Source organism: Portunus trituberculatus, chromosome 28 (genome assembly GCF_017591435.1).
Source record: "Portunus trituberculatus isolate SZX2019 chromosome 28, ASM1759143v1, whole genome shotgun sequence".
NCBI classification, from domain to species: Eukaryota; Metazoa; Arthropoda; class Malacostraca; order Decapoda; family Portunidae; genus Portunus; species Portunus trituberculatus.
Genome location: NC_059282.1, coordinates 10,063,556 through 10,088,555, shown reverse-complemented (window position 1 = coordinate 10,088,555; position 25,000 = coordinate 10,063,556). Strand labels below are relative to the sequence as shown.

Below are 25,000 nucleotides of genomic sequence, written 5' to 3'. Positions count from 1 at the left end.
CCGGTATTTCCTAGTGCATGTAATTCACCTCGGTCATCTGCTGGTCACCCAGCCAGTCTTCCCCATTACGGAGCGAGCTCAGAGCTCATAGACCGATCTTCGGGTAGGACTGAGACCACAACACACTCCATACACCGGGAAAGCGAGGCCACAACCCCTCAGTTACATCCCGTACCTATTTACTGCTAGGTGAACAGGGGCCACACATTAAGAGGCTTGCCCATTTGCCTCGCCGCTTTCCGGGACTCGAACCCGGCCCTCTCAATTGTGAGTCGAGTGTGCTCACCACTACTACATGGGGTGGGATTAAAATTGTGAAGACTGTGACCATTAATCTTCTGACCTCCATAGACCCTTCCTAATGTTAATAAATTGTTCTAATCATACACAAAACTAGTATTTTTATATTCACTCTGGTGACTATTTGGTGATTTTATACAGCTTCAGAAACTTGTGTGGAGATTAAAATGGTGAAGACTGTGGACCATTAATCTTATGACCTCCATAGACCCTTGCTAATGTAAATAAAATGGTCTAATCATACCCAAAATCAGCATCTTCATATTCATTCTAGTTATGTACTATTTAGTGATTTCATACAGCTTCAGACGTGGGGATTAAAATAGTAAAGACTCTGGCCATTAAACTAACCTCCATAGACCCTTACTAACGTCAATAAAATGGTCAAATCACACACAAAACCTCAAGTTAAAAATGCATCCCAGTACTGAAAGGCTTCATATTGCTTCACGTCAGACTACTTGGGGTTCAGTTCAGGGAGAGAGGGAGAACTGGTGTAAAAGTGACAAGAAGTGAATGGAAGTGAAAAATGGAAAAAAAATAAGACTGGGAAAGGAACTGAAAGATAGTGGAAGGTAAAGAAGAAAAGGAAAGACAGAGGAAGACAGGAGAAAGACAGAGAAGACAGAAGACAGAAAAAGACAGAGAAGACAGGAGAAAGACAGAAAAAGCTGAAGAAGACAGGAGAAAGAGAGGAGAAGCCAAGGAAGACAGGAGAAAGACAGGAGAAACCAAAGACAGAGGAAGACAGGAAGGCAAAGAAGACAGGAAGAAAGACAGGAAAGACATAGCTAGTTAGTGCAAGTAAAGAGATGAGGAGACAGTGACAGGGAGAAGAGGGAGATGAGTGGAGGATGTGGAGATACGTGGGAAGGGAGACCAGTGGTGTGAATGAGGAGGTGGAAGATAGACAGAAGTGGGAGAAGAAATGAAAGACCAAAAAGGAGATGGGTGAATATGTAATAAGAGGAAGGAAGGAAGAAAGAAAGAAAGAAAGAAGAAAGAAAGAAAGAAAGGAAGGAAAGAAGGAAGAGAAAGAAGTGAATGAGGAAGAGGGAAAAGAGAAGATGAATAAAATGAGAGGAAAGAAGATAAAGGAAAAATGGGAGAGAGAGAGAGAGAGAGAGAGAGAGAGAGAGAGAGAGAGAGAGAGAGAGAGAGAGAGAGAGAGAGAGAGAGAGAGAGAGAGAGAGAGAGAGAGAGAGAGAGAGAGACAGAGAAATTAATGAAATTACAAGAAGAAATGAAGAAAAAAAAAAAAAAAAAAAAAAAGAAGAAGAAATGGAGGAGGAGGAGGAGGATATACAAACACCAAAACAACACCTTAAAGCAATACCACCACACCACACCACACCACACCACACCACTGAACAAACGAAAGATACAAAACACCAAACGAAGGAGAAAGAAATACAGAAAATGAAGAAAAAAAAACATGCAAACACCAATAAAGAAACACACACACACACACACACACACACACACACACACACACACACACATCACAATAAATAAACAAATAAATAAATAAATAAATAAATGACACTAAATGAATCTTTACACAGGTAAACAAAAAGTAAACAAAGGCGGACAGGTGTAAGTAAACGAGAGAGAGAGAGAGAGAGAGAGAGAGAGAGAGAGAGAGAGAGAGAGAGAGAGTTACACCACATTTAAAGCTCTCTCTCTCTCTCTCTCTCTCTCTCTCTCTCTCTCTCTCTCAACTTTAAGACCCCACTATCTTTAATCCAACACTTCCCCTTTAAATACTGCTCGTTTTCTGTGTGTATGTGAAAGTTGGCTGTTATTTTTCAAGGGGGTCTTAGGTAAACTGAAATGTGTGTGTGTGTGTGTGTGTGTGTGTGTGTGTGTGTGTGTGTGTGTGTGTGTGTGTGTGTGTGTGTGTGTGTGTGTGTGTTTTTTCTCTCTCTCTCTCTCTCTCTCTCTCTCTCTCTCTCTCTCTCTCTCTCTCTGTCCACAGGTGTTTTCTCTCCTCCTCCTGAATATGCTAATCAAACACACACACACACACACACACACACACACACACACACACACACACACACCTAGTAAGTCTCCCAATATGAACAAATATTAAGGTTTAAACTAACTAAATTTTTCTAAGGTATCAAAATTGAAGGTTTGAACAACTAACTACAAAATCTTCTAATGTGTTTTGGTTCAATTGTTCTTCTCCTTGTTTTGTGGCCAAGAGTCTTTACTGTGGTTCGTCTCACTGTCCCGCAAAACACAGCTGGTTCATACGACTCGGAAATTTTATAATCGGTTTGCTATGTCTTGGAAAATTAACCCCTTCAGCTCTCTCTCTCTCTCTCTCTCTCTCTCTCTCTCTCTCTCTCTCTCCGTATTCATTCTGGTGACTATTTGGTGATTTTCTACAGCTTCAGAAACTCATGTGGGGGATTAAAATAGTGAAGACTGTGGCCATTAATCTTCTCACCTCCATAGACACTTGCTGATATAAAAATTGTCTAATCGTACACAAATCTCAAGGTAAAAATGTGTCCCAGTACTGAAGGGGTTGAAATAGTGAAGACTGTGGTCACTAATCTTCTGACCTCCATAGACCCTTGCTGGTGTCAATAAAATGGTCTAATTGTACACATATCTCAAGATAAAAATGCAGCACAGAGGTATGTAGTTTGTTTAACATTAGTTTGCAATGAGTGTATATGTGTTTTTGAAAGTTTATTAACCCTTTCAGTACTGGGACACATTTTCACCATGAGATTTGTGTATGATTAGACCATTTTATTGGCATTAGGAAGGGTCTATGGAGGTCAGAAGATTAATTGCCTCAGTTTTCACTATTTTAACACCTACAAACATTTCTGAAGCAGTATTAAATCACCACATAGTCACCAGAATGTACATGAAAAACTGGTCATTTCTACCTTGACATTTGTGTAGGATTAGACCATTTCATTGGCATTAGGAAGGATCTATGGAGGTCAGAAGATTAATGGCCACAATCTTCATTATTTTAACCCCTACATACATTTCTGAAGCTGTATAAAATCCCCAAATAGTCACCAGAATGAATATGAAAATGTGTCTTGGTACTGAAGTGGTTAAAGAGTGTTGTTAAAGAGGTTTGGAGTTTTGTTTTGAAGGAGTGTAAAGAAACGTTAGGCATTTTAAAGGAGTATTAAGAGAGGTTAGTGATGTTACGTACACAAATTTCAAGGTAGAAATGTGTCCCAGTACTGAAGGGCTTCAAGACAGTGTTCCTATGTTACTATGTTGAAATGATTAAGACTGGTTCACTGGTTCGCTGGTTCACTGGTACGCCTTGTTGTCTAAAAATTCTAAATTGTTTGTTTTGTCTTGGGAAAAGGAGTAAATATAGAAATATATCAATAAATTAGTGTATTCTTGTTTTTTGTTTGTTATCTAGACTGGTTTGCTGGTTTGCCTTACTGTCTAAAAATTAAGTTGTTTGTTTGTTTGTTGGGCTTGAAGAATAGGAGAAACAACACACACACACACACACACATGTATACATTTCTCTTTATTGTCTAGAAAAAATTAACCCTGCTTTAAAATATTTGCGATTGGATCACCCCACACACACACACACACACACACACACACACACACACACACTATATTCTCTCAAGTTCTATCGACAAACCTCTACCAAACTTTATATTTCTTTCAGTCTACACCAATTATTATCATTTCTATCATTATTATTATCATTATTATCATTTCTGCCAATTACAGTGACTCCTTCAGTACATCTAAGGTCATTATTCTGAAACGCTTTGCTCTCTCTCTCTCTCTCTCTCTCTCTCTCTCTCTCTCTCTCTCTCTCTCTCTCTCTGCTTTCCAAAGACTCCAGTTGAAGATACTCACATGTTTAAGAGTTTTTATGGTTCTGGTGATAGATTGGCAACATTTCTAGTTTATTAAAAGGAGAAACTGTCTTGACAACCCAGCTAGTTGTCTCTACTCGTGTTTTTAACGATTTTTCATGTTTCTGGTGATGGATTGGCAACATTTCTAATTAATTAAAAGGAGAAACTGTCTAGAAAACCCGGCTGGTTGTCTTTGTGGCCTTGGAAAATTGTCGTAGTGAGAAGATAAGGTGTCATTACTTTCCAAAGGCTCCAGTTGAAGATACCTGTGTTTTTAAGAGTTTTTTATGTCTTTGGTGATAGAGTGGCAAGATTTCTAGTTTATCAAAAGGAGAAACTGTCTTGAAAAGCTGGCTAAATGTCTCTTTGGCCTTGGAAAATTTTCATGGTGAGAGAGCAAAGCATTTCTGAAGTTTCTGGTGAAAGAATGGCAAGATTTCTGGTCTATTAAAACGAGTAATTGTCTTGAAAACCTGACTAGTGTCTCTCTGGCTTTGGAAAATTGTTGTACTGAGAGAATAAAGTGTCTCTGAATACTGGCACTAGTCTTTCTAATGCTTGCAAATGCCTTGTCATTAAACACTGGAGAGTTTAGAGTATTTGCTGTGTCTCTAATGGTTAATGGGAGAAGAGGGAAGAGGAAGGCATATTAATTTTCTTTATATAATATCACCTAACACACCACCACACATCAAAGCTACCTACACCAGTCACCACCACACACCACTAGCACCATTACTGCTATCCTCTCTCTCTCTCTCTCTCTCTTAATTAATCACCACCACACCACACACTACTATCACCCTCTCTCTCTCTCTCTCTCTCTTAATCACCACTACACCCCACTATCTCTCTCTCTCTCTCTCTCTCTCTCTCTCTCTCTCTCTTTGTATTTTCATCCGCCAAAGATTTTAAATTTTGTTTTCCAATCCACTCAAGTTTTCAAGATTCCACATTCAACTCCACATAACATTTCCACATCTTCACACCTTCAAACGCACTATTTTTCCCTCCATTTCCTCTTCTTTCTTCCATATTTCCCTCCATCCACACAGACATACCTCCACCTTTCCTCCAACTCTCCCTCCACACATCCTGCCCTCCATGTTTCCCTCCACTCACTTCTATTTAAAGTTTTCCTCCACTTCCTCCCTTTTCCTTCATATCTCCCTCCACAAGTCATCTCCAAACACTAATTTCTTCCTCTAACACTTCCTCTCTTCCTCCATCTCTTCCTTCACAAATACCTCCACACACTACATTTTTCCCTCCACTTCCTCCTTCTTCTTCTATATCTTCTTCCACAAGTTACCTCCACCTTTCCTCCATCTCTCGCTTACATTGTGAACCCCGAGTAATAAAACCATCAACCCGAACCTCAAGTAATCTGATATAAAACAATACTAACCCCTTCAGTACTGGGACACATTTTTACCTTGAGATTTGTGTATGATAAGGCCATTTTATTGACATTAGGAAGGGTCTATAGAGGTCAGAAGATTAATGGCCACAGTCTTCACTATTCTAATCCCCAACATAAGTTTCTGAAGCTGTATCACACATGAGTAAGCAGAATGAATATGAAAATGTGAGTTTTGTGTACGATTAGACCATTTTATTGACATTAGGAAGGGTCTATGGAGGTCAGAAGATTAATGGCCATTGTGTTCACTATTCTAATCCCCCTCGTAAGTTTCTGAACCTATATAGAGTTGCCAAATAGTCACACGTCCCAGTACTGATGGGGTTAGTTACTTCAATGACAGCACTAACTCAATTTGTGATGGTTCTGCAAAAGACATTATCATTATTATTATCATTTTCTTGCATATGGTATTCTAAGTGTACCTGAATTAAAGCAATAAGGGATAGCCAACCAGGTGAGTCAACAGCAGCCATCTTAGTGCACACGGAAATATTCTCATGCACCCCAGATTGAGACCCCTTCCTTTAAACCTAACGTAACCTAACCTAACCTTCCTTTAAACCTAACCTAGCCTAACCTACTAATCTAACCTTATTTGCCCTAACCTAACACAACCTACCCTAACCTAATCTTACTTGTCCTAACTTAACCTAACCTAACCTACTTAATAAAAATAAATAAATAAATAAATGCCAAATAAAAATAATAATAATTAATTCTTATTTCTTATTCATTTATTGTTTTGCTTTTAAAAGTGTAAAACTCTTAAAATTTCTTCCTTTAACTGTCATTTCTATTTCTTCCTTTTGTCATTTCTATTTCCTTCCTTTTATTGTCATTTCTATTTCCTTCCTTTCCTTCACTCTCATTTTACTTCTTCTTTCCTTTTACTGTCATTTCCATTTCTTCCTTTTATTGTCATTTTTATTTCTCCCTTCCCTTTATTGCCATTTCCGTTTCTTCCTTCCCTTTACTCCTATTTCCATTACCTCCTTCCTTTTCTTGCCATCTTTATTTCTTCCTTCCCTTTACTGTCATTTCTATTTCTTCTATAATTTCTTTTCATTTCTTCGACCTAACCTTTCATTAATATTTGTTTTTACTCCCCCCGAAACGAAATGAAAACAGAAATACACAAAAAAAAAAAAAAATACATAAATAAAGCCTTCACTCACACACACACACACACAAAAAAAAAAAATAAATAAAAAAAAATAAATAATAAAATAAATAAATAAATGAAATCCAAGACACGAAATAAATCCAGTAGAAATAAACAAAAATTCCAAACACCAAGAGAGAGAGAGAGAGAGAGAGAGAGAGAGAGAGAGAGAGAGAGAACGAAAAAAAAAATTAATAACGAATAAAACAGATAATGAGTTTTTCACATATTTACCGTGTGCTGCGTGGGTGGGGCGGGCGTGGCATGGGTGCCGGGCGGCCCTGCACTGGTTGAGGGCGTGGCGGCGTCCATCACGACGACCACGGGGCGAGGAGGACAGAAAATCACTGTTCCCTGTCCGGCTTCACCGCTCTCCCCGCCATTAGAGTTCCGCCAATCTCGCCGTGCACTTTTACTAATGGCTGCTTATCTTTGCTTCCCTGGGCGTGGCGGCGCTGCTTCACGGGCTGCCTGGTGCTCTGTGTTCTGGGGAATATTTATTTATATGCTGTGAGACATAACGCGCTATCTACGCTAAGTTTTGGGACACTTTATAAAATGTCTGACGGTCTTTCTCTCCCTCTCTCATCAGCTCCTCCCTGGGACTGAGCTGCGAAGGGGTGAAGAGTCTCATTTCCCTCCTCCTTTCTCTATCTTATTTTAATGGTTGTTCTAGCTTCCATTACTCTTCCATTATATTATCAGTTTTTTTAGTTATTTTTTTCATTCACTTTTATGGCTAGATTGTACAGTAAAGCTGAGGATTTAAATATTAGGTGGTCACTCGATTCTGTCTCGTCTCCACTCGCGTATTTTAATGGTTGTTTTAGGTTGTATTACTCTTCCATTACATTATAAGGTTTTCTAGGTATTCATTTCTTTTATCTTTGTCTGGGTTGTACAGTAAAGTTGGGGATTTGAATAAGAGTGTATGGTCACTCGATCCTAGTTTGTTTTCCCTCCCTCTCTTATTTCATTGGTTGTTCTGTGTCTTAATTACTCTTCCATTATATTTAGGGATTTTTTACTTAATATTTCCTTTGATCATTTTGGCTGGGTTGTACAATAAAGGTGAGGAATGATTTAAATAAGAAGTGATCATGCACTCGATCCTGTCTCCTCTCCCTCTCGCTCTTATTTTAATGGTTGTTCTGTGGTTTTATTATTAATGCATCATATTTCCATGTTGTTTTTACTTAATGTTATCCTTCATATTCTGGCTGGTTTGTACAGAAAAATGGGGAAATTATCTAAATAGCTGACCCCTCTTTGTCTCCTCTCCCGCTTCTGTTTCCCTGATTAATGGAAAATTTACTAACATTTCACCTTATTACAAGAATGCTGCCTTCAAATTATGTTAAATGGCACGGATAAATAGTACAATAATGGTAGGAAATGGTTTAAATAAGAGATAATGCGCGTGTTTGCTTGTCTCATTTCACACCCTTATTTCGCTGCTAAACCATCGTAATTTCCAATAAGATATTAAAAAGCTTCATATTATCAGAACTGTAGCTTGGAATAATGTGGTAAATGAGAGTGAGTGGTGATGTAATGGTAAGATGTGGCTGAAAGTATGGCTATGTGGAGGACTCGTTTCCACATCCCTTCACTGCTCCGACACATAGATGGTAGCGAAGAAGAAGGATTGAATACGTCTTGATGAACACACTACTACATGAATTAACCCAAAACAATAAAAGATAAATACAAAAAATAATACAGTAAATTATAATAAACACATCATACAAAGGAAAACACAAAATAATACGAAATAAGATAATAAATAATAAAAATACCTGAAAAGAAGAATCCGATACTCTTAGGTTGGATCAATACAGTTGAGGATTTGGAACAAGAACACTCAACAACATAAATAAAACCAAAACCAAGCTAATATAAAACAACGAAACAATAAAACAAAACATTATTAATACCAAAACAAGACACACGACCACGCAAAAAATGAATAAATAAGAGAATAAACGAGGAAGAAATGTCGGGAAAGAAGGATCAGATTCCCTTACTGGTTGAATGTAAACAGAGAAGAGAGAGAGAGAGAGAGAGAGAGAGAGAGAAGCATGCTAGCCGGGTTATTAAGAACAGGTGTGGGTGGAAGGCAATTAATACAGGTAAGGAGGGAAGAAGGGAGGAATATGGAGGAAGAAAGGGAGGGAATTGTGGAGGAGAATAATGTAGGGAGGGGAATGTATGGGGTTATGAGGGGAGGTGATGAGGTATAGCATTGTCTGTGTTCTCTCTCTCTCTCTCTCTCTCTCTCTCTCTCTCTCTCTCTCTCTCTCTCTCTCTCTCTCTCTCTCTATCTATCTACCTATTTCTGTGTCTGTCTGTTTGTTTGTCTATATCTATCTATCCATCTCTTTCTCTCTCTGTCTGCCTTTCTATTCATCTGTCTGTTTGTTTGTCTTTTTTTCATCTCTGTCTATCTAACTGCCTTCTGTCTGTCTGTCTGTCTGTCTATTTACCTATCTGCCTACCTTACTGTGTGTGTCTATCTATCTATCTATATCTGTATGCCTATCTATTTAACTGTCTGTCTGTCTGTGTGTGTGTGTGTGTCAGCAGGGATGGCGGCGAGGAGTGTCCATGAGTGGTGCCCTGCGGTGCGAGGCCACAGACGGGGAGGAGGAGGAAGGGCAAGCCAGGAAGCAGATCGACCCAGCCAAGGACAGAACGAGAGTCATACCTGTTGAAACGAGTCTGAAGTATATGCAGAGTGAAGGTACACACACACACACACACAGGATAAGAATTTGTTTAGTTTTGTGTGTGTGTGTGTGTGTGTGTGTGTGTCTATGTGTCTGTCTGTGTGTTTAAAATATTTTTGTTATAAAGACAGATTTTTTCTCTTTTTTGCTTTCTTTCTTTTCGTAGTATTTAAGTTTGCTATTTTAATTTCTTGATGTGCATAGTAATTAACTCTCTCTCTCTCTCTCTCTCTCAGCTTACCAGACAGCTTACGGCGATGACCCGGTTTGGAAGAAATACAAAAGAAATTTTAAAGGCCAGTTTCCTCCTAAGAAGACAAGAAAGCTGTGCATTGTGGGTACCTGTGTGTGTGTGTGTGTGTGTGTGTGTGTGTGCAAGTTCATTTAAGTTTTTCAGCGATATTTCTGCGTTTGAATTTAAATATATACAAGTTTTAATGGTTGAAGTTAATTGATACACCCTGACACTTTCTGACACACCCTAGCACACCATACCATCCTAACCCTCCCTAACACACTTTCACACCCAAATACACTCAAAAATATGCTGTAACACACTAAAACACATTCAAAACACACTCAAACACAACCTTACCTAACATAACACACTCAAAATATACTCTAACACATTTAAAACACTCAAACACACTTAAAACACAACCTTACCTAACCTAATATAACATGACACACTTTAAACATTCAAAACACACACTTACTGAACCTAACCTAAGATAACACACCTTAATACACTCAAACACATTGAAAAGACACCCTGATACACTCTAACACACCCCATAACACACTGTCATACTCTAATATGCTCAAACACATCCCAACTCACTGAAAACTTACTCAAACACACACCAGCACTCAAAACTCACTCAAACACATCCTAACACACTCAGGTACATTCAAACACACTCTAACTTACTCTCTTAAGGATCACCACACTATTTCTCACTCACTCTCTCACTTTTCACACTCTTTCTCTGGACAGCATTACATACTCAAACACACACCAACACACTCAAAACACTCTCAAATGCACACTCAAAACACTCAGTCACACTCTAATACACTCAAACACACTCCTAAGCTAACCTAACCTAACCACATTTCAGCGTGCAGGAGTCCTTTCCACCGGTAACCCTTGTCCAGTCTGCCGTGACGAGTATTTAGTGCTGGACCCGAGGAACACTGCCCTCCTCAAACAGTTCATCTCCCCGCATAACAATGGCATTCTCCCCACCAGGTATATGTCAGGTATTTTAAGGGTTATGCCAGGGTAAAAAGGTTGAGAAGTGATGCCTTATTCGTTATTCTCTCTCTCTCTCTATGTTCTCTTCCCAGCAGTATTAATTTTCTCCCCACTACTTAATTATGTTGAGAATTGCCTCCGTCTCACAGTGATATTTTATAAGGACCACAGACTCCAGGTATATATGTTCCCTTCAGGTAATAATTGTCTCTTCTCCAGGTTAATATAAAGAAAAATTAATGTATTTCTGTATCATCTATGGGGTTACTTTCTTTGTAATATTTTTCTGCTAACCTCTTCAGCACCATGACGCATTTTCATATTCATTCTGGTGACTTTATACAGCTTCAGAAACTCATGTGGGGATTGAAGTAGTGAAGACTGTGGCTATTAATCTTTTTGTCTCCATTGACTGTTCCTAATGTCAATAAAATGGTTTAATTGTACACAAAACTCACTTTTCCACATTCATTCTGGTGACTATTTGGTGATTTTATACAGCTTCAGAAACTCATGTGGGGATTGAAATAGTGAAGACTGTGGCCATTAATCTTCTGACCCCATAGACTCTTCCTAATGTCAAGAAAATGGTCTAATTGTACATAAATCTCACCTAACAGACACTAACAAGCTAGATTTTTTTTTTTTTTTTCACCCCTTATCTGTGGTTTGAGGTGCGGCCATTTTCTTTTCTCTTTTTATTGTAATTTATTGTTTTATTCTTTTTTTAAGCCTTGATTTTTTTTTTTTTCATTTTTCTCTCCTTCCCTTATTCTCTTTTATCATTCTCTCTCTCTCTCTCTCTCTCTCTCTCTCTCTCTCTCTCTCTCTCTCTCTCTCTCTCTCTTTCTTAAACATCACAAACACTCTCTTTCTTTCCTAATCATCACCACACTCTCTCTTAAGCATCACCACACTCTCACTCACTCACTTTCTCACACTCGCTCTTTCTCTGGACAGCATTACCAACCTGTGCCGCAAGAGACATCGTGAGCTGGAGGTGGCCGTGCAGCAGGCAAGGGACATTGGGCTCCTTACATACGATGTCCCCTTCAGACGCTACAACTACCAAGATTATTACCCTCTTGCCTCCTCCTCCTCCTCCTCCTCCACTACTGCCTCCGCTACCTCCTCCTCCTCCGCCTGCCTGCGTCCTCCTCTTCCACTGCTAGTTCGTAATGTGGTAAGTGTGTTTTGTTTTTCTGGTTTATGTGTTTACTTCTCTTTCCCTTTCTTCTCTTTCTCTTCTTCCTCTTCTCTTCTAGTTCATAAAGTAAGATTTTTTTTCCTAGCTAATTAAATCTTAAATGTCACCTCCTCCTCCTCCTCTTCTTCTTCTTCTTCTTCTTCTTCTTCTTCTTCTTCTTCTTCTTCCTCCTCCACTTCTAGTTTGTAAAGTAGTGAGTGTGTGTGTATTATTATTATTATTATTATTATTATTATTTTATTTGTTTCTGCTAATCATGAGAATTTTTAAATTTTTCTTATCATATTCCTTTTCACACTCCTTGTTTCATTTTTATTTCCTTTTCATTCTCATTTCTATTTTTCTTTCTTCCTTCCATCACTAAAAAAAGAAAATGGCAAGAAATACTACTACTACTACTACTACTACTACTACTAATAATAATAATAATAATGGTAATAATGTCAGGGTTTTGCTTTTCATATTCAAAGTAACTCAATCACTTTCATAATTTTTTAATAATTTATTTCTCACTCTTTGACTAGACTTAAAGGTTGCATAAACTCTCAGTTCATTACCTTGTCATTGCCATACCACCGTGAAGCCAACACACACACACACACACACACATCACACACACACACACACACACACACACACACTCTCTCTCTCTCTCTCTCTCTCTCTCTCTCTCTCTCTCTCTCTCTCGTTCTTTCATTTTATAAGACTCAAAAATTATAATAAACTAAATTTCTCTCTCTCTCTCTCTCTCTCTCTCTCTCTCTCTCTCTCTCTCTCTCTTCCATTCCAGTCCATGATCAAAACATAAACAAGACTTCCCTGAGACTAAACACAAGAGGTTCTCATTAAGACAGTCCCCCTGAAGAACACCAGTTGAAGTGAGGGTTTGCAGTGAAGTGAGGTGTTGACAAGAGCATTGGTGAAGGTAGTAGCAGTGGTGGTGACATCCTGGTGTAGGTATTAAGTGGTGTAGTGAGTTTTTTTTTTTTTTTTTTGTAAATATATGTGATTTTAAAATGGTCTTGGTTTTTTTTGGTCCTTGTAGAAATGGTGGTGGTGGTGGTGGTGGTGGAAAGGAAGGAAGAAGGATGAATGAAAGATAAAGGAATGCAGTGGTGGTGGTGGAAAGGAAAGATAGATAAGAAGAGATAGAAGAAAATATGAAGAGAATAGAAAGAAGAAAGGAAGATTAGAATGAATGAAAGATAGATGGGAGGAATGTGGTGGTGGTGGTGGTGGTGATGGTGATGATAATGAAGGATTGATGGAAAGGATAGATAAGAAAAGATGAAAGAGTGAATGGAAGCACAAGGAGGAATGAATGAATAAAAGATTAGAACAAAGGAATTAGATGAAATGAAAGTTGAGACATGAATGAAAGGACAGAAGGAAGGAGAAACAAATGTGCAGGTTTCTTCTGGAGGAGAGAAGACATTAGATAAATACATCAATAAATACAATAACAGATAAACAGAAGGTTCTGTAGTAAATAGTTGCATGTGTAGAGTGGGCGTGAGAAACAAGACAACACACACAATGAATGGTGCAGAGGGAAGTGTGTAGCAGTTGTGGATGTGAGAGACCCCTGGGAAGGCCACATTCCACCTGACCTCCAGCCTGGGTCAGCTCCAGGGTCACAGGTCAGGTCACTGGGGTCAGGGAAGGAAATAAAAGTCTTTGGTAATATCTCATATATATTGTAGTAAAGATGCCAAATGTAGAGGCTGCCTTAAGGCTAACAGGAGACAGGGAGACAAGAGTGTTGCGGTGTGTGGCGGCGGCAGAACGCGGGGCACGGCACAGTGCTGGGGCAGTGTGCCGCGCTGCCCTGCCCCGCCTGCTCTGCCACAGTACCGCGGGCTGCGGGAGGCACAAGGGCGGCGCCGCGTGGCGGACAGCCAGCCTCAGCCCACCCTGGCCTTAGTGGAAAATATAATGATGTTAGAACACGATTAACAACATAAAACACAGATGTAGGAAGGCAATGTAGGGTGGAGACCCACAGCAGGCCAGCAGGCTGGCAGGCAGCAGGTGGCCATAGGGCTGCCACGGCCGCTGTGTGCCGCTGCTGCCACTGGGGCCGCCGCTGAGGTGTGGGAAGGAAGGCGACAGGTCAGTGAAGGAGCTACGGCCACACACGCCCAACACGAAGCAAGTTCACAACCAGACTGAAAAGTGGGAGTGTGTCGCCAGGCCGGGCGGCCCAGCGCTGCACACCCACACCAGTAGTGTTGGGGGCGTGGCCAGACCAACGGCACACGTGGCAGGAGAGCGCGGCACAGCACTGCAGTGTGGCGGCTCTCCCACCGACTGGAGTCCTGAACTAAGTCTGCATCAGACCGACTAACTTGGCTGGCTGGCTGGCTAGTCATCTCCAAAATATATATATGCAAGTCTGCACTGCACTGTATGGACTTACTGTTAACAAACAAAACGCAGGAACATATTTACAGCTACACCATTAATTACAGCATACTCATTAATTAACCCTACTAATGCCCGGTACCCCGCAGGCCGGCCCAGGCCAGCCCTACACACACCCCACTCAGTGTGTCGCATACTACTTAGATTTTTTTCAGCCATTTTGTCCTTTTTTTTTGTGTTTTTCTTGTTATTTACTTGCTATACTGCCTGGCCCTGGATCACTCACTCACTCACTCACTCACTCTAGTGTGTTGTGTCATGACTTTCTCTCACTCTCTCTTTCATACACTCACCAGGACTCCAGCAAAACACAACCCTCACAAACACCAGCCAACTTGTTTGATCTGACCCACCAACTCTTGCTACACACACACACACACACACACACACACACACACACACACACACACACACACACACACACACACACCAGTCACAATCCCTCAAGTGTTGCCTTTTAAGCAGTGTTGGTGTAGCAGTGTCCGGTGCTGTCGGGAAAACTCTGGTGTGATACAAAAACTGCAGGAGAAAAACTGGAAAAAGATGAGCTAATTTGACAGTACAAAGGTTCAAGTCTCAGGTGAAGTAAGTCTCTCTCTCACTCTCTCACTTTCTCTCACATCTTTACCTTAGAATTTATTTACCATTTTGGAATTTTCTCACTCAGTTTTATACCATATCGGAGTTTTCCTCATTGCACCAGGGTGTGTGTGTGTGTGTGTGTGTCTTTCGTCACTATGTACAAACACTGTAACCCCAGCAAAGGATATGTTGATTAGAGTATATAATGATAATCTCGCATGAGGACAGAGAGAGAAGATGCGACACTAAAATCTAAAAATTGTGTTTACATGATAGCACAGGGCGTCGAACGGAGGAGGAGAGAGAGTGGGACAGGAGTGCATGGTTGCTTACTTGCTTGGAGGACCTCACTGCCCCTCTCCCACCTCCTCCTCGTCCCTTACCCCAGTGCTGTGTCTCCTACCGTCCAATATATGTCTTAATTTACCTCAAGAGACCAGAGCTTGTTACTACAGAACAGTCTGGTCACTCCACTACACCATTCCACCACTCCACTGTAATGCCCTCCACAGTCATTCTCCATAACTATGACTTCAGGCACCACCACCACCACTACCCAACCACCACCACCACCACCGTCGCAGCTGAGCTAAGAAAAATAGTTATTCGTACAAAACTTCCGTCAAGCGAACTCTGTGACTCCCAATACTTTACAAAGCTGCTAGAATTATTTGACTACTGATGCTGTGAAAGGCACTTCATTTTTGTGTTAAGCTGATCCTTGTTAACCCCTTGAGTACCACGATGCATTTCCCTACTCGTTCTGGTGACTATTTGGTGATTCTCCACAGCTTCAGAAACTCATGTGGGGGGATCAGAATAGTGAAGACTGTGGCCATTAATCTTCTGCCCTCCATAGACCCTTCCTAATGTCAATAAAATGGTCTAATTGTACACAAATCTCAAAGTAGAAATGGTGCGTTTTTCATATTCATTTTGGTGACTATTTGGTGAATTTACACAGTTTTAGAAACTCATGTGGGGGATCAGAATAGTGAAGAATGTGGCCATTAATCTTCTGCCCTCCATAGACCCTTCCTAATGTCAATAAAATGGCCCAATCATACACAAATAAGGTAGAAATGCTTCCCAGTGTTCAAGGGGTTAATATCGCCAGTCACTGCACCGTCAACCTCTATCTCAGCTGCCCCACTAAACCAATCACCCTCGCCCCAAGACAATTAACACCCCAAATGCCCCGCTCAGTGCTTCTTCAGTTTCTTGACGAGGTAGGAGTCAGCATAGTGGCCCCCGAGCCCCTGGGAGTGCTGCCCCACATAGCCATTTTCGGGGCTGGGTTCTGGTGAGGGCAGGATGTGATTGGACTTCCGTTTCTGCCCCACGGGTGTAATGAAGCCCCCTGCAGGCCCCATGGGGTGCAGCGGCGGCCCCATAGCCTTTGTCGGGGTGAGGTAAACGGGGCTGATGAACCGGGAGTGTGGCAGTGAGGCGGGGTGGGGCAGTGGGGCTGGGTGCAATAGAGCTGGGGGTGGAGGAGGCATGGGTGGGGGTGACCAGGCAGGGCCAACACGGGAGGACACGGGTGAGGCAAAGAGGAAAGCCGGGGCTGAGGAAATAGGAGGAGGGGGCTGCTCAAGTGGGGGAGGGGCTAGATGTGGGGGCTGGTCCATTGGGGGAGGGTGGAGATGTGGGTGGAGGTAGGCATCGGGGTGGAGGGGGCCGTCACCCAGAAGAGAAGGTTTTGGGGGGCCAGTGGCAGCTGTCAGCAACATCGACATAAGAGGGTTTGCTGGGGGGTGTTGTAGTGGAGCGGAGGTTGCCACATGTGGAGGGGGGATAGAAACAGCCATGGCGGGGTGACCTAGGCTGACAGGGGGGCCGGCAGGGGGCTGTGGGGCTGTTAGAGTGCCGAGAAGTTGCTGAAGACTATGTGCATTGGAGAGCAGAGTGGAAATAGTCCCTTGCAAGTCCTCCTTCACTGTCTTCTGGCCTGACAGTCCCGGCAGGCTGGTGAGCAGGCCGGACAGTAGTGGTGCCAGCCCTCCCTCAGCCTCACCACCACCTCCACCATTGCCACCACCATTGCCGCCACCACCTCCTTCTTCCCATGAGCCTCCTCCATAATTTCCTCCAGAGGCAGGCGTGGGGAGAAGTGGCATCTGAAAGGAGTGGTAGTGTTAGTAAAGCAGGAGGAGGAGAAGGAGGAGAGAGAAAGGGCAAGGGAAGGAGGAGAAAGAGGAAAAGGAAGAGAAAAAAAGAGAGAGAGGAGGAGGAGGAGGAGGAGGAGGAGGAGGAGGAGGATGTGTGTGTGTGTGTGTGTGTGTGTGTGTGTGTGTGTGTGTGTGTGTGTGTGTGTGTGTGTGTGTGTATTGTCTAGACTGTAAGAAAGAGGCAAAAGTTTATATGAAGAGAGAGAGAGAGAGAGAGAGAGAGAGAGAAACTTTTCTGGCCTGAGAGAAATGTGCTTATAAATTATTCAGTTGTCGATGTCTCACACACACACACACACACACACACACACACACACACACACACACACCTTTGATTTTGAGACTCCATTCTTGTATCCATTTCTGTATCCACCCTTGTTGATGTTGTTGTTGTTGTTGGCTGCAGCGTTTCCATTCTGTGTGTGCTGTTTGCCTGGGAAGCTGCCCCTGGGGTCTGTTGGGGGCTGGGGCTGGGGTGGGGGCTGATTGGGGGGGAGGGAGGGCTGATTTGGTGACTGGGTTGGGGTCTGGTGGGGGTCTCCTTGCTGTACTAAAGTCTGGAGGAGATTGAGAACATGAGGACTTGCCAGCAGGTTATTGGTCTGCTGCTGCTGTGCCTCCTGCTGTTGCTGCTGCTGCTGCTGTTGCTGCTGCTGCATTTGCATCTGTGCCGCCAGCAGGATGACCAGGGCAGCCTGTGCGTTGCTGTTTAGACCGACTGGGGCAGGGGTAGGGGAGGTGGAGGTTGGGGGAGGAGGAGGAGGGGGTGGTCTGGCTGCGGGAGGGGGCCGTGGTCCTCGGGGGGGTCCCTGCGGTGGGGGAGGCCCTGCATCAGGCCGGGCTCCAGTCAGGTTCTGGATCTGAGTGAGGATGATGTTCTGCAGGCTGGTGGCGACTGCAGGGCGGAGAGACAAGACAGGCTGGTTAGTGGTGTTCACTTCATTAGGTTTGCTGTGGCTGTAAGAATTAATTTTGTACCTTTCTGTCTAAATAACAACAGTGATGTTTGTATCTCTCAAGCTAATAACAACAGAAAGTTTCGTATCTTCTGCCTAAATGACAACAGTAATTTTGAGTTGTCTAAGCTGGCAGTGTTAGTGGTGTGTTGTCTTAATTCTTACTGTGGCTGTAAGGATCAATTTTGTACCTTTCTGCTCTAATAACAATAGTAATTTTGCATCTTCTACTCAAATAACAACAGTAATTTTGTGTTCTCTAAACTGGCAGTGTTAGTGATGTTGTCTGAATTCTGTTTACCGTGGCTGTAAGAATCAATTTTGTACCTGTCTGCTCTAATAACAATAGTAATTTTGTGTTTTCTAAGCTGGGAGTGTTAGTAATGTTTCCTTAATTCTGTTTCCTGTGACTGTGATAATTAATTCTGTACCTTCTGCTCTGATAACAACAGTAAAGTTTGTATCTTCTACCCTGATAATGACAGTAATTTTGTGTTTTCTAAGCTGGCAGAGTTTGCAATGTTTCCTTAATTCTGTTTCCTGTGGGTGTAATAATAAATTTTGTACCTTCTCATCTCATAACAACAGTAATTTTGTGTCTGGTAAGCTGTGAGTGTTGCTGTGTCTGAGTTGTGTGTCCTGTGGTAGCAAGAATTAATTTTGTGTCTTCTGCCCAAATAATAACAGTAACTTTTGTGTCTCTGAAGCTAATAACAACAGTAATCTTGTGTTCTCTAAGGTGGCAGTGTTGGCAGTGTCTAAAGTGTGTCCTGTGGTAGCTAGAATTACTTTTGTATCTTCTGCACAAATAATAACAGTATTTTTTTGTGTCCCCTGCCCTAATAACAACAGTAATCTTGTGTTTTCTAAGGTGGCAGTGTTGGCAGTGTCTGAAGTGTGTCCTGTGGTAGCAAAGAATTAATTTTGTATCTTCTGCACAAATAATAACAGTATTTTTTGTGTCCCCTGCCCTAATAACAACAGTAATCTTGTGTTTTCTAAGGTGGCAGTGTTGGCAGTGTCTGAAGTGTGTTCCTGTGGTAGCAAAGAATTAATTTTGTGTCTTCTACCCTAACAGTAACAGTAATTTTGTATCTTTCTGCCCTAATGGTAGCTAATTTTGTGTCTCATGCTCATAACAGTAATTTTGTGTTTTCTAAGCTGGGAGTATTTGCAATGTTTGTTGCCTTAATTCTGTTTAGTGTGGTTGTAAGAATCAATTTTGTATCTTTCTGCCTTAAACCCTTCAGTAGAATGACACGTTTCCATATTCATTCTGGTGACTATTTGGTGATTTCATACAGCTTCAGAAACTCATGTGGAGGTTCAAATGGTGAAGACTGTAGCCATTAATCTTCTGACCTTTATAGACCCTTCCTAATGTTAATAAAATGGTCTAATTGTACACAAATCTCAAGGTTAAAATGTGTCCCAGTATTGAAGGAATGAATAACAACAGTGATCTTGTGTCTTTCAAGGTAATAACATGTGATTTACTATTTTCTAAGCTAATATAATTTTAAGACAGTTTGGCATATTTTTAGAGCATTCAAAAACTGCTTTTTAGAGCATTTTATGACAAATTGACATGTTTTAAAGTATTTTAAAACAGTTTGACATATTTTTACAGCATTTTAAGAGTTTGGCAAGTGTTTAGGGCATTTTAAGACAGTTTTGGCATGTTTTTGGGGTATTTTAAGACAGGTTTGACATATTTTTTGAGCATTTTAAGAGCTTGACATTTTTAGGGCATTTTAAGACAGTTTGACATATTTTAAGTGCATTTTAAGACAGTTTGGCATGTTATTAGGATATTTTAAGACAGTTTAGCATATTTCATAGCCATCGAGACAGTTTGACAAATTTTTAGAGCATTTTAAGACAGTTTACCAGAGTCTACACTATTCTAATCCCCAACATAAGTTTCTGAAGCTGTATAAAATGACCAAATAGCAACCAGAATGAATATAAAACTGCATCCTGCTACTGAAGGGGTCGAGGAAACAATAAAAGCTCACAAAACACGTCAAAACTATGAGAGAGAGAGAGAGAGAGAGAGAGAGAGAGAGAGAGAGAGAAAATAACATCCACTTCTTGCTAAGTTTCCTCCTTCACGAAACTCATAAACTGCAGAGAATGAAGGAGGAAAGGCAGGAAAGATGGGAAAAATTAGAAGAGGGAAAGAGAAGAGAGAGGGGGAAGAAGGAATGAGTAAGTGAGTGAGAGGTTAAAAGGAGAAAGAGAATTAGAAGTAAGTGAAATGAGAGAGAGAGAGAGAGAGAGAGAGAGAGAGAGAGAGAGAGAGAGAGAGAATGAATCAGCAGACACACTGGATTATAGAAAGAAAACTAGAAAATCTAAAAAAAAAAGACACAAAACGAGAGAGAGAGAGAGAGAGAGAGAGAGAGACCAACACAAGACTCACACGCGGGGTTGTGTTTCGTCAAATTCTGGAGCTGTGAGAAGACTTTGTTGGCTGGCGGTTCTGGTAACAATGCACTCCGCTTCTTTCCACCCTAAGACGAAGAGACAGACTTAAATTAGCTTCCACACCACATTAGACCAAGATAGACACGGTAAAATGACTGATAGAAGATAGAAATAGGGAAAGGTAATGGTAGAATGCAAATTTGGGTTACATAGGCCGTTTAATGAAGAGAGATAAGGTAAATATAGAAGGAGGTTGATTTCATGAAGATAGACGCGGTAAAATGACTGGTAAATGATAATGAATAAATAAACAAATAAATAAATAAATGTTCTGCTCGGGGACTGGCATATAAGTTGAAGGGGTATTTTCATTTCATCGTTTTCGTTTCCCTTGAGCAAAATTTTCCCTTTCTTACTTATACAGAAATGAAAGAAAGAAAATAAACTACTACTACTACTACTACTATTACATCTACTACAACCACTACTACTACAGCAACAACAAAAATAACAATAGCAACTACTACAACAACAACAACAACAACAACAATTACTACTACTACTACTAATACCACTACTCCTCCTCCTCCTCCTACTACTACTACTACTATTACATCTACTACAACAACCACTACTACCACCTCTACTATTACAACAACAACAACAAAAAACTACTACTACTACTATTACTATTACCACAACTACTACAATTACTCCTCCTCCTCCTCCTCCTCCTTCTTCTCCTACTACTACTACTACTACTACTACTACTAATAACCACCACCACCACCACCACAACAACAACAACAAGACCTCTTACTGGATCATTGAGAATCTTCATGTAAATATTGATAGCCCTCACGCCGGGCACACAGTACTGGACCCTGATGCTGTGGCCGCGGATCTTGTAGTTATTGAGGCAGTAGACCGTCTCCTCTGCGTCCTCCGCCTCCAGGAACTCCACAAGGCCCCAATCTTGCAGGGCGCCGTTCTTCATAGCAATCTGAAAGGAGGTGACCGTGTTAATGCCTTCAAACTACCATGGCACGTTTTTCATATTCATTCTGGTGACTATTTGGTGATTTTATACAGCTTCAGAAACTCCTGTGGGGGATTGAAATAGTGAAGACTCTGGCTATTAATCTTCTGATCTCCAAAGAGCCTTCCTAATGTCAATAAAATGGTCTAATCGTACACAAAACTCAGATTTACATAGTCTTTCTGGTTTGTATTTGGTGACTAAACAGCTTCAGAAACTCATGTGGGGTGGAAGATAAAATAGTGAAGACTGTGGACCATTAATCTTCTGACCTCCATAGACCCTTCCTGATGTCAATAAAATGGTCTAATCGTGCCCAATATTCGTGGTGGAAATGCGTCCCAGTATTAATATGATTATGCTTGTATTCTCAAACTCTTCTGCTCTTCACCTGTTTCACCGCTTTATCTAAATTTATACGAGGTTTTTTAAAGGTGTTTTTATGGTTCTAGAGGCAGAGTGACATGATTTATGCATTATTAACTGGAGGTATACTCTTTTAACAGGCTGTAGTTGAAGTAATAAGGGTTTTAAAGGGTGTTTTTGTAGTTCTAGAAGCGGAATGACATGATTTCTGCATAATTAACTAGAAAACACTTTTAAAAGCCTGTACTTGAAGTGATAAGGATTTTTAAGGTTGTTTTTGTGGTTCTAGAGGCAGAGCGACAAGATTTCTGCATTCTTAACTGGAGAAACACTCCCTTGAAAGGCTCTAGGTGAAGTAATAATTGAAGAAGGAAAATAATGATGATAATGATGGAAACCCCTGATGCTGCTGCTGCTGCTACTACTACTACTACTACTACTACTACTACTACTACTGCTACTACTACTACTACTACTACTACTACTACTACTACTACTACTACTACTACTACTACTACCTACCACCACCACTACTACTACTACTACTACTACTACTATTACTACTACTACTACTATTACTATTGCTACTGCTGCTGACCTATAGACAACACTGGCTTTACAAAATGGTACACTAATAGATCTTATTCTTTTTTAATCATTCCAAAGCTTCTGATGTGGATAACTACTGAATGATGGCAGACAAGCTTCACAGTCTGGGTCTCACGGGAATGGATAGATAGATAGATAGATAGATTATTTATAAAGGACTTTCTTGATGATTGAGTAATGAATATAATCGTATCACAGTCACACACATGAAGTTCACCCAAGAGAGTAGTTAGTGGAGTTCCCCAGGGTTCCGTGTTGGGTCCCCATGTTTTTTTTTTTCTAATGTATATAAATTTCATCAGCCGTAACATTGAATCCCGCATTAAGATCTTGGCTGGTGATCTCAAATTGTGTGTTTCCTGCCAGGGTGAGTCTTCTAAACATATATTTCAGTGGCAGAGTTGCGCCAGTGATCAATCGAATGGAGGGTTTAAATTATCACCAATTGTTGTTTTTTCTTAATACCATGTGGGGTTTTCACGGCAATTTATGGGCTAAAGGGGACACTTCTTGTGGTACCTCCTATCTCAAAGCCCACCCGCTAGGAAACTGTTGCCCCGAGTGAGGAAGCCCAACCTACACTCGGACCGTGGGCAAGATTCGAACCCGTGCGCTTGGAGACCCCTCAGACCCCAAAGCACGCATGGTTCCACTGTACCACGGCGGCTCTAAACTTGTGCTCAGTAAAGGATAGGTTGCTCTGGCAGGATATCATTAAATACTGCAACATTTCCTATAGCATGTCTCCAATTACCCGTGATAAACTTTTCCTTGCTTATTTATGGACAGAGCAAGAGGCCATCACTTCAAGACACACCATACCAGGTCACTGATTTCAGGTTACACGGAGATTTTCCTCCATATGTCAATTTGTGGAATAATCCTTCAGGCCTTGTTTCGTGTGGTAATATTGATACTTTTAAACATTTACTTGCTCATTTTGGGAACGTATTGCTTGGTGATGTGGATTCAGCTTGCCAGTCACCAAGAAGTCAGCATTGGTGCTATGATGCATCTTCAGCTGTTTGTTTCATTTTATAAATTCACCCTCGTAAATTTTTCAACTAAAATCTGGCGCCTCAGCAGTGTGGCTTCCCGCTGCCTTTCCTTATCCGATTAGAGGAGGGAGGAGGCCCATCATGTAACGATACCACCTAAGACGACGACGACGACTACTACTACTACTACTACTACTACTACTACTACTACTACTACTGCTTCTACTACTGCTTCTACTTCTACTTCTACTTATATTTCTACTACTACTACTACTACTACTACTACCACTACTACTAAACATACTCGATCATAACAATACTACTATTACCACTACTATTATTACTATTTCTACTACTACTGCTGCTACTACTACTACTACTACTACTACTACTACTACTACTACTACTACTACTACCACCACTACTAACTAATAAGTAACGAAAAACGATGAAGAGATAGATGGAGAGAGAGAGAGAGAGAGAGAGAGAGAGAGAGAGAGAGAGAGAGAGAGAGAGAGAGTAGCGTAACCTTGAAAACAGGCCACTGAAGGACAAAAGGTGAGCAACCTTGGTATGTCCACAGCACTGAGGTGAGGCGCGGCAGGTGGGAGGCGGCGGGAGGAGGAGAGGAGGGAAGGTTACAGGTGGTACAGGTAGTGGTGGGGGTCAGGTGGTACAAGTGGGGGGAGGGCATTAACAGTACCTAACGTAACTACTAGCGTGACTCAACTGAAGGGGCAATAATGAAAGAGGTGTTGTAAAGTAATCTAACCTTTACCTAACCTTACCTAACCTTACCTAACCTAACCTTACCTTACCTAACCTTAACCTTACCTTACCTAACCTAACCTAACCTTTACCTAACGGAACCTAAATTAACCTCCCTTTCATGTAAACTACACTAACCTAAAATTACATAGCCGAAGAATAATAAAAATAACAATAATAATAATTACTACTACTACTACTACTACTACTACTACTACTACTACTACTACTACTATTACTACTCCTGTTACTACAACTACTACAACTTCAACTAGAACAACTACAACTACTACAACTACCACTATTACTACTTCAACTAAACAACTACCACCACCACCTATTACTACTTCAACCTAAACCCACCACCACCACCACCCAAAACCCCAACACACACACACACACACACACACACACACACACACACACACACACACAGTAACTCACCTGGCAATAAGGCGGATTGGTCACCTTGCTAAAAATCCTTCTAAACTCGCCCATGTCTCTGTAGTTCCTCGGCAGTCGGTCCACGTAGAGACAGGTGGAGTGCAGTGAGGCGAAGGTGACGTGCGAAGGGTCCAGCCAGTCACACACCAGCACACAGTCTCTCACCTCTCGCCCGTCTAGTAATGCCTTGGCCTGCAATGCTAATTCCTTGCTGGCGTACTCTATGAAGCCGTACCCCTTGCTGTCACCTGTT

The 25,000-nt window shown here is 41.3% G+C and overlaps 3 protein-coding genes across 6 annotated transcripts in view; 1 reads left to right on the top strand and 2 right to left on the bottom strand.

Moving 5' to 3' along the window:
• The window catches only part of LOC123510283 (serine/threonine-protein phosphatase 1 regulatory subunit 10-like), a 44,747-nt gene extending 37,364 nt beyond the window's left edge, over positions 1-7,383 (bottom strand). Inside the window, exons 1-2 of one of the 2 annotated variants that reach the window (XM_045265282.1) lie at positions 7,001-7,383; positions 2,771-2,773 (exon numbers count right to left, since the gene is read on the bottom strand). In XM_045265282.1, coding sequence (XP_045121217.1) covers positions 2,771-2,773; positions 7,001-7,078 — 81 coding nt within the window. In that variant the 5' untranslated portion in view covers positions 7,079-7,383. The remainder of the gene's footprint in view (positions 1-2,770; positions 2,774-7,000) is intronic. The other variant, XM_045265283.1, reaches the window with a different exon arrangement.
• A 1,429-nt stretch (positions 7,384-8,812) lies between these two features.
• LOC123510289 (28S ribosomal protein S18b, mitochondrial-like) lies at positions 8,813-12,978 on the top strand. 3 transcript variants are annotated; one of them, XM_045265290.1, is made up of 7 exons: positions 8,813-8,898; positions 9,353-9,509; positions 9,732-9,829; positions 10,617-10,747; positions 11,714-11,936; positions 12,331-12,394; positions 12,751-12,978. In XM_045265290.1, exons 1-7 carry the CDS (start codon positions 8,848-8,850, stop codon positions 12,807-12,809), a joined length of 783 nt encoding a protein of 260 aa, XP_045121225.1. In that variant the 5' UTR covers positions 8,813-8,847; the 3' UTR covers positions 12,810-12,978. The 3 variants fall into 3 exon arrangements, with proteins under 3 accessions (XP_045121225.1, XP_045121224.1, XP_045121226.1); XM_045265289.1 differs by having other exon boundaries at positions 9,350-9,509; XM_045265291.1 differs by lacking the exon at positions 12,331-12,394 and having other exon boundaries at positions 9,350-9,509.
• Positions 12,979-15,916: 2,938 nt separating this feature from the next.
• The window catches only part of LOC123510284 (ribonucleoprotein PTB-binding 1-like), a 118,564-nt gene continuing 109,480 nt past the window's right edge, over positions 15,917-25,000 (bottom strand). Inside the window, exons 3-7 of the mRNA XM_045265284.1 lie at positions 24,748-24,995; positions 21,344-21,526; positions 20,519-20,609; positions 17,467-18,032; positions 15,917-17,086 (exon numbers count right to left, since the gene is read on the bottom strand). Of these exons, the coding sequence (XP_045121219.1) occupies positions 16,169-17,086; positions 17,467-18,032; positions 20,519-20,609; positions 21,344-21,526; positions 24,748-24,995 (2,006 nt within the window). The 3' untranslated portion in view covers positions 15,917-16,168. The remainder of the gene's footprint in view (positions 17,087-17,466; positions 18,033-20,518; positions 20,610-21,343; positions 21,527-24,747; positions 24,996-25,000) is intronic.

What these genes read in the sequence shown, in the direction of transcription:
- LOC123510289 (XM_045265289.1), top strand. Translation starts at nt 8,848, where the DNA reads ATGCTAGCCGGGTTATTAAGAACAGGTGTGGGTGGAAGGCAATTAATA. An exon ending in GTGGAAGGCAATTAATACAG is followed by an intron (nt 8,899 to 9,349) that starts GTAAGGAGGGAA and finishes TGTGTGTGTCAG; the next exon opens with CAGGGATGGCGGCGAGGAGT. An exon ending in GAAGTATATGCAGAGTGAAG is followed by an intron (nt 9,510 to 9,731) that starts GTACACACACAC and finishes TCTCTCTCTCAG; the next exon opens with CTTACCAGACAGCTTACGGC.